Consider the following 14324-nt stretch of genomic DNA (forward strand, 5'->3'; position numbering starts at 1 on the left):
AGGCTCTGAAATTGAGGCAATAATTAATAGCTTACCAACCAAAAAAAGTCCAGGACCAGATGGATTCACAGCCGAATTCTACCAGAGGTACAAGGAGGAGCTGGTACCATGCCTTCTGAAACTATTCCAATCAATAGAAAAAGAGGGAATCCTCCCTAACTCATTTTATGAGGCCAGCATCATCCTGATACCAAAGCCGGGCAGAGACATAACAAAAAAAGAGAATTTTAGACCAATATCCCTGATAAACATCAATGCAAAAATCCTCAATAAAATACTGGCAAACTGAATCCAGCAGCACATCAAAAAGCTTATCCACCATGATCAAGTGGGCTTCATCCCTGGGATGCAAGGCTGGTTCAACATATACAAATCAATAAACGTAATCCAACATATAAACAGAAACAACGACAAAAACCATATGATTATCTCAATAGATGCAGAAAAGGCCTTTGACAAAATTCAACAACGCTTCATGCTAAAAACTCTCAAGAAATTAGGTATTGATGAGACATATCTCAAAATAATAAGAGCTATCTATGACAAACCCACAGCCAATATCATACTGAATGGGCAGAAACTGGAAGCATTCCCTTTGAAAAGTGGCACAAGACAGGGATGTCCTCTCTCACCACTCCTATTCAACATAGTGTTGGAAGTTCTGGCCAGGGCAATCAGGCAGGAGAAGGAAATAAAGGGTATTCAATTAGGAAAAGAGGAAGTCAAATTGTCCCTGTTTGCAGATGACATGATTGTATATCTAGAAAACCCCATCGTCTCAGCCCGAAATCTCCTTAAGCTGATAGGCAACTTAAGCAAAGTCTCAGGATACAAAATCAATGTGCAAAAATCACAAGCATTCTTATACACCAATAACAGACAAACAGAGAGCCAAATCATGAGTGAACTCCCATTCACAATTGCTTCAAAGAGAATAAAATACCTAGGAATCCAACTTACAAGGGATGTGAAGGACCTCTTCAAGGAGAACTACAAACCACGGCTCAATGAAATAAAAGAGGATACAAACAAATGGAAGAACATTCAATGCTCACGGATAGGAAGAATCAATATCGTGAAAATGGCCATACTGCCCAAGGTAATTTATAGATTCAATGCCATCCCCATCAAGCTACCAATGACTTTCTTCACAGAATTGGAAAAAACTAAAGTTCATATGGAACCAAAAAAGAGCCCGCATTGCCAAGTCAATCCTAATCCAAAAGAACAAAGCTGGAGGCATCACGCTGCCTGATTTCAAACTATACTACAAGGGTACAGTAACCAAAACAGCGTGGTACTGGTACCAAAACAGACATATAGACCAATGGAACAGAACAGAGCCCTCTGAAATAATACCGCATATCTACAACCATCTGATCTTTGACAAACCTGACAAAAACAAGAAATGGGAAAACGATTCCCTATTTAATAAATGGTGCTGGGGAGACTGGCTAGCCATATGTAGAAAGCTGAAACTGTATCCCTTCCTTACACCTTATACAAAAATTAATTCAAGATGGATTAAAGACTTAAATGTTAGACCTAAAACCATAAAAACCCTAGAAGAAAACCCAGGCAATACCATTCAGGATATAGGCATGGGCAAGGACTTCATGTCGAAAACACCAAAAGCAATGGCAACAAAAGCCAAAATTGACAAATGAGATCTAATTAAACTAAAGAGCTTCTGCACAGCAAAAGAAACTACCATCAGAGTGAACAGGCAACCTATAGGATGGGAGAATATTTTTGCAATCTACTCATCTGACAAAGGGCTAATATCCAGAATCTACAATGAACTCAAACAAATTTACAAGAAAAAAAACAAACAACCCCATCAAAAAGTGGGCAAAGGATATGAACAGACACTTCTCAAAAGAAGACATTTAGGCAGTCAAAAGAAGACATTTATGCAGCCAAAAGACACATGAAAAAATGCTCATCATCACTGGCCATCAGAGAAATGCAAATCAAAACCACAATGAGATACCATCTCACACCAGTTAGAATGGCGATCATTAAAAAGTCAGGAAACAACAGGTGCTGGAGAGGATGTGGAGAAATAGGAACACTTTTACACTGTTGGTGGGACTGTAAACTAGTTCAACCATTGTGGAAGTCAGTGTGGCGATTCCTCAGGGATCTAGAACTAGAAATACCATTTGACCCTGCCATCCCATTACTGGATATATACTCAAAGGTTTAAAAATCATGCTGCTATAAAGACACATGCACACATATGTTTATTGTGGCACTATTCACAATAGCAAAGACTTGGACCCAACCCAAATGTCCAACAATGATAGACTGGATTAAGAAAATGTGGCACATATACACCATGGAATACTATGCAGCCATAAAAAAGGATGAGTTCATGTCCTTTGTAGGGACATGGATGAACCTGGAAACCATCATTCTCAGCAAACTATCGCAAGGACAAAAAACCAAACACGGCATGTTCTCACTCATAGGTGGGAATTGAACAATGAGAACACATGGACACAGGAAGGGGAACATCACACACCGGGGCCTGTCTTGGGGTGGGGGGAGGGGGGAGGGATAGCATTAGGAGATACACCTAATGTTAAATGATGAGTTAATGGGTGCAGCACACCAAGAAGGCACATGTATACATATGTAACTAACCTGCACATTGTGCACATGTACCCTAAAACTGAAAGTATAATAAAAAAAAATGTGGACCACTGGGCAATCACTGGGCAGTTATAAAGGTAAAATAACATATATACATGAAAGTGTTATGCATAATGTAAAAAGCTTATAGAAAAAATAATCTTTTCTCAGGTATGAAGCTACATTTTAATAACCTGAAAATATTTTAAGTAATACATTCATTATCCATATATTTTCAAAGACAAGAATAATGTTATTGATTATGGTAATATGAAGGTTACCTCAGATTGTTACCACTTCAACCTGCTCACAGTGTAAATTCTGTTATCAATAACTAATAATAGAAAAGAACATATTATTATATATTCCTGTTAAACTTTTCAAATATAGTACATGTAACTCTGTTAACAAATCTTCCCTCTAGGGCATTCCCTAGAAAGTCCTCAATTTAGCTAGCAGTGTTTGCAAGTTTGCATTTTCTCTAACAATTATTAATCAATTACCATCATCATGATGGTCATATCAATTGCTAAACATGTCCTGTGACTATGTGATAGTCCAGGCATCAATCTAAAATCTAAAAAGATTTGTGCTTTACAATCCACAGTGAAACAATAAACAAGGCAATGCTTTAAATAGAGTTTTTCTTTTAAATTAAGCTTTTCTTTATATCATCTTGGATATAATTAGTCAAAAATTGGAAAAATATGTGTCATATCTAATATCAGTTTCTCACAGTGCCAAATTAATTAACTAGAATAATGGTGATTAAACTCTATAGACTACTTGATTATTGCAGAGGAACATAATTTTTAATTTAAGCTTTCAAGAATAAATCTTAGACTGCAAAATCAGTGAATTTTCTGGACTTGGGTCTACTTCTCCTCTCTCATTTTTTTCTCAACCAGAGATGTTTGGGATTTCAATCACAAGCCTGAGGATATTGGACATTACTGCCTAATGGGTACGGTGAGTACTTCCTTATGTTCACCACAGTCTAGTTTGCTACTAACAGCTTAGGAGACAATGAAAGCCAATGAGGGTGGGAGAAGATAAACTGTTAGTCAAGGCATACAGGTTCAGTTTTCTTCATCTCCATGTCTAGTCAATGCCTTTCAACTAATATCTGTTACTCTTTAATCAAACTTTCTGCCCGCCTTTCTAAGAGCAGTGCACTTACATTTTACTTAACCAGTGTTCTCAAAGGGGAAGTTAGTAACTTTCTGTAAAAGAAAGACTTTACTCTTCATGGCAGCTGATCTCTCTTTCTCCCACTATAAAACTGATTGAGGTGCTTAAGGTTCTCAAGAAATTGCTACTCATAGCCCTGTGATTACTTTTATAAAGTGGGGGGGGGGGGAATCAGTAGTATGGAATGGTTGATTACTCAGGGAAAAGATTCTTTCTTTTTTGAATTTTCTTCTCAAATTGTGGAGGGAAGGAAAGGGAGTGGGAAAATGTTCAAGAAATAAGTTTATGTGAAACTGGGAATGTTATTTCCTGGTATATGCAGATTCATGAACCCTTTGTCATTGCCTCCCCAGCAGAGCACAGGCTTCAGGAGGCAGGTGGAAAAGTATGAGAAAGGCTTGAAAATTTAAGTGGGATAAAGGAAGATGATCCAATAGGCAGAGAAAGAGAACAGTGGGGATAAGTACAGAGGAAAAGACTGATGAGTTTCAAGAGCTTATGGCGAAGCAGTCATCTTTGTAGAGGAGTTTGAGAGTGGCAGAGATGAGGAGAGAAAGTGGATTTTTAAATGTTTTATTTTTCTTTGGGTGTAAAGGCCTCACTTCTTTATTACATGAAAAAATAAGCGCAGATATGAGTAACTTTTTTGTTTCAGTCAAAAAACAGAAACCACTGTATTTCAACAGGGGGAATTTCATACTAGGAAATTGGTTACATGGATTATGGAAAAGTAGAGAATCCCAACACGGGGTGCAGAGGCAACATAACATAAAGATGAACAACTACAGGAAGTGGTTACCACCCTAGGGATTAGAGGGAAACTAGGAGGTGGTGGTGTAACTTGAGTTCAGAAGCCAGGGCCACCTGGCAGAATCTTGAGCTACAGTGGTGATGGCCAGGAGTAGCTCATGCCACAGGGGGAGAGGCTGACTGGTGAAAGTTGGAGCCTCAGTGCAGATGCAGCCCCTTCATGGATGCCACTTAAAGCAGAAAGCTCAGGGAAGAAACACTATGGCTTATCTCCTTCTGTCCATTCTCCAATTCAGCTAAACATACTAGAAGCCAGAGGGCCAAGGAGCCTGGCAATACAATTTTCTCTGAAACACAGTAGAGCAAGGAAAGTGGGGAATAGACCTGAGAGCAAGAGGCAAATAATTGGCACATGTTTTGATTGTCTAAGTGTGTTTCTTTGAATTCATCTCTGTGTGGAACAGAATCACGAGACTAACTTCTCTTTATGTGAGTTACACATGCTCTAAGAGCCATAGCATTGTAAAAAGTACCTTTCCTTGAATATTAAGAAGTGAAAAACACTACTACTTTGCTAATTATAATTACAGAAGCTTCCCAAGTAGTTCATAGACAGCAATCAAAAGAGTACGTATGTCTTTTTTTTCCTTCTTCTGTTCCCTTTCACTCCTCTCATTCCTTTTTTTTTTACCTCCATATTAGCTATAACTGCTGTACAACCACCCTTGTGCAATTAGTCAATATTGATCTCATAATGGGGTTACTATTCTACCCTCCTGTCTCTTTCATGTCTTGAAGAGTGGGTAGCAACAAGGGAAATGATGCTACATTTAGCTTTTGGCATCTACCGTATCTGACATATCTTTGTGCTGACCCTGTTTACTCACTTAGCATATAGGATGTCATGTTTGCCTGGAAACATGATTGCCATCTAAACATTTTGGTATATTTCTTGTATTTTGTTATGTTTTCATTTCCTATAGTTGTATGTGGAGTGACTTAATGTAGGGTTTTTAGTGTAGGCATAGTAAGGCTTTTTTCTAGTATCTTGGTCAAAAGTATAACCAAATTTCTTGGGTTTCAAATCCCAGCTCTACTATTTTCTAGTCATGTGAACTTGGCCAAGTAACTGAACTGCTCCGGAACTCAGTTTCCTTATCTGTAAATATAATCATAATAATAGAATCTGCTTTACAGTGGTTGAGTAGTGAGGATCAAATGAATTGATGTGTGTGTGTTTGCATGTGTGTCTGTATGTGTAATACACACATATATGCAGTCATATCACTTAACTATGGGGCATTTGTTTTGAGAAATGTATCCTTAGGTGATTTTGTTGTTGTGTGAAAATCATAGAGTGTATTTACACAAACCTAGATGGTATAGTCTACTACACGCCTAGGCTACATGGTATAGCCTATGGCTACTAGGCTACAAACCTTATAGTTTTTTATTGTATTGAATACTGTAGGCAATTCTAACATAATGGTATCTAACCATAGTTAACCATAGAAAATAGACAATAAAAATAAAGTATAAAAGATTAAAAATGGTACACCTGTATAAGGCACTTACCATGAGTAGAGCTTGGAGAACTAGAAGTTACTCTAGGTGTCAGTGAGTAAGTACTGAATGGATGGGAAGGCCTAGAACATTTTTGTACACTCCTATAGATTTTATGAACACTGTACACTTAGGCTACACTAAATATACAAAACATTTTGTTTTTTCAATAATGAAATAAATTTAGCTTACTGTAACTTTTTATTTATAAACTTTTGCTTTTTTAATTTCTTGACTCTTTTGTAATAACCCTGAGCTTAAAACAAAAAAAATTTTACAGCTGTACAAAAATGTTTTAATATACATATTCTAGAAGCTTTATTCTGTTTTTAAATTTTTATTTTTATTTTTTACCTTTAAAACATTTTTGTTAAAAGCTAAGACACGAACATACACATTAGCCTAGGCCCACACAAAGTCAGGATCATATCACTGTCTTCCACCTCCACATTTTGTCCCACTGGGCAGTCTTCAAGGCCACCAACATGCATGGAGCTGTCATCTATGACAGCAATGCATTCTTCTGAAATACCTTCTGAAGGACCTGCCTGAGATTCTTTTACAGTTAACTTTTTTATAAGTAGGAGTATACTCTAAAATAATGATTAAAAGTATAGTCTAGTAAATAAATGAACCAGTAACATAGTCATCTATTTTTACTATCAAGTACTATGTAGTGTACATAATTGCATGTGCTATACTTTTTACAACTGGCAGCTCAGTAGGTTTGTTTACACCAGCATTGCCACAAACACGAGTAATGTGTTATGCTACAATGTCACTAGACAGTAGGAATTTTTCAGCACATACGCACAAATATATATATAATATATAATATTATATATTATAATATAATATATAATATTATATATAATATATAATATTATATATATAATATAATATATAATATTATATATATAATATAATATATAATATTATATATATAATATAATATATAATATAATATATAATATTATATATATAATATAATATATAATATAATATATAATATTATATATATAATATTATAAATTATGTATAATATAATATATAATATTATATATATAATATTATAAATTATATATAATATAATATATAATATTATATATATAATATTATAAATTATATATAATATAATATATAATATTATATATATAATATTATAAATTATATATAATATAATATATTATATATTATATTATATAATTATATATAATATATTTATATAATATATTAAAATTATATATAATATAATCTATAATATTATATATTATATAATATATAATATTATATATAATATAATATGTATAATATTATATATAATATTATATTCTATATAATATTATATATATTATATATAATATTCTATATAATATATATATTATATATTAGATTCTATATAATCTTCTATATAATATTATATAGAAGATTATATAGAATATTATATAGAATCTAATATATAATATTGTATATATAATCTAATATATAATATTATATATATAATCAAATATATATAATATTATATATAATCTAATATATAATATTATATATATAATCTAATATATAATATTATGTATATAATCTAATATATAATATTATATATAATCTAATATATAATATTATGTATATAATCTAATATATAATATTATGTATATAATCTAATATATAATATTATATATAATCTAATATATAATATTATATATTATATTATATTATATATTATATATAATATTATATATTATATAGATTATATTATATATTATATATTATATAGATTATATTATATATTATATATTCTATAGATTATAGATTATATTATATTTATGTAATATAATCTATATCATATAGATTATATTATATTTATGTAATATAATCTATATGATATAGATTATATTATATTTATATAATATAATCTATATGATATAGATTATATATATTATATATAATATAATCTATATTTTATATATATTATAAAGAATATAATCATATTATATATATAATATATGTATAATATAATCATATAATATATATAATATATGTATAATATAATCATATTATATATACATTATATATGTATAATATAATCATATTATATATACATTATATATGTATAATATAATCATATTATATATACATTATATATGTATAATATAATCATATTATATATACATTATATATGTATAATATAATCATATTATATATACATTATATATGTATAATATAATCATATTATATATACATTATATATGTATAATATAATCATATTATATATATTATATATGTGTAATATAATCATATTATATATAATATGTATAATATAATCTATATTATACATATCATATATAATATAATCTATATTATATATATCATATATAATATAATCTATATTATATATATCATATATAATCTATATTATATATATCATATATAATCTAATCTATATTATATATATCATATATAATCTAATCTATATTATATATATCATATATAATCTAATCTATATTATATATATCATATATAATCTAATCTATATTATATATATCATATATAATCTAATCTATATTATATATATCATATATAATCTAATCTATATTATATATATCATATATAATCTAATCTATATTATATATATCATATATAATCTAATCTATATTATATATATCATATATAATCTAATCTATATTATATATATCATATATAATCTAATCTATATTATATATATCATATATAATCTAATCTATATTATATATATCATATATAATATAATCTACATTATATATAATATGTATCATATAATACAATATATTATGGAATATATAATATAATATATTATATAATATATCATATATATTATATTTTATATATTTTATATATTTTATATATATTATATATAATATATTTTGTATATATTTTATATATGATATATAATATATATTATATAAATATTAATATAAATATATCATATATTATATATAAAATTATATATTATATATATTATATATAAATCATATATTCTATATAATATTATATATAAATTATATATAATATTATATATTGTATTATATGATATAATATTACATTATATTATATTATATATTATATTATATATTATATGTACATTATATTATATATAATCTATATTATATATATTATATTGTATATATAATATATAATCTATATTATATTGTATATTACATATTATATTATATTATATATTATATATTTTATATTATATTATATATTATATATTACATATTATATTATATATTATAAATTATATATTATATTATATTATATATTATATATTATATATTATATTATATGTTATAGATTATATATTATATTATATATTATATGTTATATATTATATTATATATTATATGTTATATATTATATTATATATTATATATGATATATTATATTATACATTATATATGATATATTATATATGATATATTATATATTATATATTAGATATTAGATTATATATTATATATTATATATTATATATGATATATTAGATTATATATTATATATTATATATTATATTATATATTACATTATTTATTATATATTATATATTATATTATATATTATATTATATATTATATATTATATATTATATATTATATATTATATATTATATATTATATTATATTACATATTATATATTATATTATATATCATATATTATAAATTATATATGATATTATATATCATATATCATATATTATATATTATATATTGTATATTATATTATATATTGTATATTATATTATATATTGTATACCATATGATATATTATATATTATATATTATACTATATTGTATATTATATAAGATATTCTATATATATTATATTTTAGAGAGAGAGAGAGAGAAAGAGAGAGAGAGAGAGACGGAGTCTTGCTCCGTCGCCCCGGCTGGAGTGCAATGACACAATCTCGGCTCACTGCAACCTGACTCCCAAGTTCAAGTGATTCTCCTGCCTCATCCTCCTGAGTAGCTGGGACTACAGCTGCCCGCCACCATGCCCAGCTAATTTTTGTATTTTCAGTAGAGACGGGGTTTCACCATGTTGGCCAGATTGGTCCCAAACTCCTGACCTCAAGTGATCCACCCCCCTCAGCCTCTCAAAGTGCTGGGATTACAGGCGTGAGCCACCGTGCCTGGCCAACACCATTATAATCTTATGGGACCACTGTCATACATGTGGTTCATCATTGGCCAAAGCATCTGTATTTATATATGTATGTTTCAAATTATATATATATATGATATCTATACATGAACATACACACACACATATATAGACATATATAGCACATAAAATTGGCACATAGTAAGCATCTTGTAAATATCAACCATTACACTTGTTACTACTTTTCTCAGCAAGGCTGTAAATGCTGTTCCAGCCTGTCAAAATCACACTTGTTTAATGTGTTTTACCCAGCACCAAGTCATGTCTAGTTGAGTGGCTTAAAAATCGTGAGCAAATAGCTGGTTAGTTAAAAAGTTATTTCACTGTGTAAAATACATCCCTTAAAATGCATTGTTATTTATCTCTTAGTTGTAGAAATTGGTTTCATTTTCCACTATGTTTAATTGTGACTGGATCATTATAGACCCTTTTTTTGTAGTTGTTGAGGTTTCAAGATTTAAGTTTGTTATGGATGCAAGCTTTTCAGTTGACCAATGATTATTAGCCAATTTCTGATAAAAGAAAAGGAAACCGATTGCCCCAGGGCTGCTGTTTTCATTTCCTCATTGGAAGAAGAAGCATAGTATAGAAGAAAGGCAAGCAGAACACATTCAACCTCTGCCACCATGGGGAACTGGGCTGTGAATGAGGGGCTCTCCATTTTTGTCATTGTAAGTACCAACAAGAGATAAGTTATAAATTCTCTGACTTCTCGGGGTTATCTTGGAACTAAAATAGACCAAAGCTTTTTTGTTCATTTGAGGAATTGTGCTGAAACTGATTTACCATGTGAACCTATATCTATCTGTAAACAGACTGAGTCCATTCTTCCAAATTCCTTAATGGAAAGAACATATCTGGGGGCTCACTTCTAGCTTACTTCTGAATTCCTAGGAGGACTAAATTAGCCAGCATTTCGCAGAAGGAGTAGAAAATATTTCATGCTAATGATCTCTGATTCTGAGTTGTTTAGTAATGTTTACTCATACGCACATGTCTATGTGTTTATACTACTTTAAAAATGACAAATTGAAATTTTATACCATTTTCTAAATAAAAAATGTAAGATTGAATCATGTATGGGAAGTAGGCCTTTATTTCAGTAATTACACTAAATATAATAAAATTTCTCAAATTTATTTTCAAAAACAAGTACCTTCTTTTTTCAGAGATCTGAACTTGAATTATTTACAAGATTTATAAAAATTTGAAAGAACAGAATTGAAATAAGTCATCTAGATTCATAAATATGTAGTATGTATATTTATATGTAATTCTATATATATATAAATCAATATAATCTGTCTGGAGAAACTATGTAAGTAAAGATATAGCTAATTTACAAATGGACACAATGATTTCTGTACTTTTTAAAATAAAGAAAATCAACTATTCTCTTAAAATGGTGTTATCAGCAAAGCAATAATGGACAAATTGGGTAGATAGAAATATGATTTTTAAATAGCCTTTCTAAATAACCAATAGAAGCATTACACAGATGTTAAAAAGAACAATTATGAATGAATGAATTTGTAAAAATTTATCATGAAAAATAATGAGTCTTTGAGTTTTAAATATAGAAATTAGCAGCACAAATAAAAACAACAAACATTTTGTTTTAAAAAATGTTTATGCCAAACCAACATTCTACTGCAACAGAGAATTCTTCCGAGTATTCGAAGCTGTGAACTTAACTTCTTATCACCATTTTTAAGAGCAAATAATTTCTCTAGAAAGTAAGTTCAAATTAAACTTTTAGCTCTCGCCACAATTTTTCCCAGGAAATGACCTCCTTCTAAATTATATACTCATGCACTTGAAAGTGAAAACACAGCTTGGAAAGTCAGAGTAAAGAAAGAATGACAAGATCAGGAAATTGGGAAGTTGCTTTAGCACCTTTTTCTTTGTAAAGAGAGAATATTATCAAGTGTCTAGGGCATATAATAGCTTCAAAGCATAGTTTAGAAAAGATCACTATGGAGCTGAAGGTAGAGAACTGGGTAGTGTCACCACTTGGTCCAGTCAGTGCTTAGGATAAAATGAACTGCCATGATCTAGAAAGCTGTTTTTGTTGTAAATCCCAAGCCCCTCACTATGCTCAATATTCTCTCCTTGAAGCATTAAGTAAAACTAATCAAGGAAAATGGAAGGCTTGGCATTTTAGCTGATGAGAATTCACTAGCTGGATTACTGTGTGGTAGAGGGAGGTGTTTAGCACCTGTGAGAACAGAACGCAGTGTCATACTGGTGGAGGGAAAGCAATAGTAACATGTTCCCTTCCTTTCTCATTTTAAGTAGAGTGGCCTGCTATCAGCTACCTATCCAACGTTAAGCAAAAGAGAGGAGGAACAAAGTGGCGGGGGATGTAAGACTGATAATTTGGTATACTGGCCAAATCATAAAACAATTATGGGGAACAACACGAGGTGGAGAGGTTTTAATTATAGACAATTGTAGTGACACTGTTGAGGAAAGAGCTGGCTCTAAGCTGGTTATATCCAGCTTTGTCACTACCTTTGTCAAAGTTAGACTTGGGGAAGTCCTGACCCTTATCTGACTCTAGTCTTTTGTGGAATCTACTGTTGAAATGTGGAAACTTCATGCAATTATTTCTGTTTGTGCAGCTGGTTTGGCTGGGGTTGAACGTCTTCCTCTTTGTCTGGTATTACCGGGTTTATGATATTCCACCTAAGTTCTTTTACACAAGAAAACTTCTTGGGGTAAGTATAAATTCCATCCCATGCAATATTGGCTGGTTCACATTTCTCATCAGACATTCTTGTTCATCTTCCTGTTAGCATTTTAAAGAAATATTCTGACCAACCCAAACAGTACCATCAGCCTCACTCCCTCCATTGCAACTTCCTGGGCAAGAGTCACTTAAAGCCTTCCAGTCTGGGACCAACAAAAGTGGGGCAGAGGGGCCCAGTGGCATCCTTCCCCAACCAAGAACCATGTGCCATTGTTTAGCTTAAAGGAGAAATCTAATACTCTGAAATGGAAGGCCAGGTTGGAGCAATCCATCCAGGAGTGACACATGTGGGACAAGTGGGACTTTCCACATTTTCTAAGTCACCTACTTCCTACTACTTTTTTGCATGAAGAGCTCTGCTCCTAATCACATGTTATGAAATGATCTTCAGAAAATAAACCTCTCTCTACATATGGAGACTAGAGGAACTTGCTCAAGGGCCACATCTGTTGACTAGGCCAGTAGAGTGAAGGCCCTTCAGTTTCCTTGGGTCCTTTAGTATTCTGAGTTTCCTTGAACTGTCAGGCCTCTTGCCTCCAGAAAACATCTGTTACATCATGCTGAAACTATGAATTAATTGCTTATATTAATTATTATATGTATTATAAATCATATATAAATAACTTTAGCATATAAGTATGCTAGATTATTATAATTGTTGTTAGCTTATTCACATTGATGCTTTCTCCTTCCAAAATATGCAACTTCTTTAGACATTACAAATATAATAATTATAATGCCAAAGCATTATACCATACCAATTTAAGATACTGTTAAGATCAATCTAAGTTCTAAGAAAGTATTTAAAATCTTTAAAAGTCTTGATAGTTAACTCTAGTTAATGATATGCACCTTAAGTGTTAAAGGGAAAGTGAACTGTTGTCTTTAACTTACTTTGAAATGCATCAAAAATTAGATGAGTTGATGGATGGATACAGGAATGGGTAGATAGATATGTGATAAAGCAAGCATAAAAGTTATAATCTGGGAGATGAATAAACAGATATTTATTGTAAATTTCCTTCAACTTGTCTTTATGTTTGAACATTTTAATAATAAAATGTTGAAGTAGGGCAAAAGGTCAATTTCAGATGAAAACAAAGGGTCCTAGCTAGCCCTAAAGAAAAACCGTTGGTTCTGAAGGACCTTCCTGTACAGATCACTTGGTGTCTCTGGTGTGTGGCCTCATGCTGAGAACCTTGGGTAAGTGGGGACAGGGCATATTCTGTG

General features: G+C 30.2%; 1 protein-coding gene across 1 annotated transcript in view; it reads left to right on the forward strand.

Annotated features, from left to right (window-relative positions):
• The first annotated feature begins 10865 nt into the window (after nucleotides 1-10865).
• LOC100459132 (cytochrome b-245 heavy chain) overlaps nucleotides 10866-14324 on the forward strand; it is a 37386-nt gene continuing 33927 nt past the window's right edge. The window contains exons 1-2 of the mRNA XM_054544444.2: nucleotides 10866-11013; nucleotides 12967-13062. Coding sequence (XP_054400419.1) covers nucleotides 10969-11013; nucleotides 12967-13062 — 141 coding nt within the window. The 5' untranslated portion in view covers nucleotides 10866-10968. The remainder of the gene's footprint in view (nucleotides 11014-12966; nucleotides 13063-14324) is intronic.

Source organism: Pongo abelii, chromosome X, assembly GCF_028885655.2.
Source record: "Pongo abelii isolate AG06213 chromosome X, NHGRI_mPonAbe1-v2.0_pri, whole genome shotgun sequence".
Taxonomy (NCBI): domain Eukaryota; kingdom Metazoa; phylum Chordata; class Mammalia; order Primates; family Hominidae; genus Pongo; species Pongo abelii.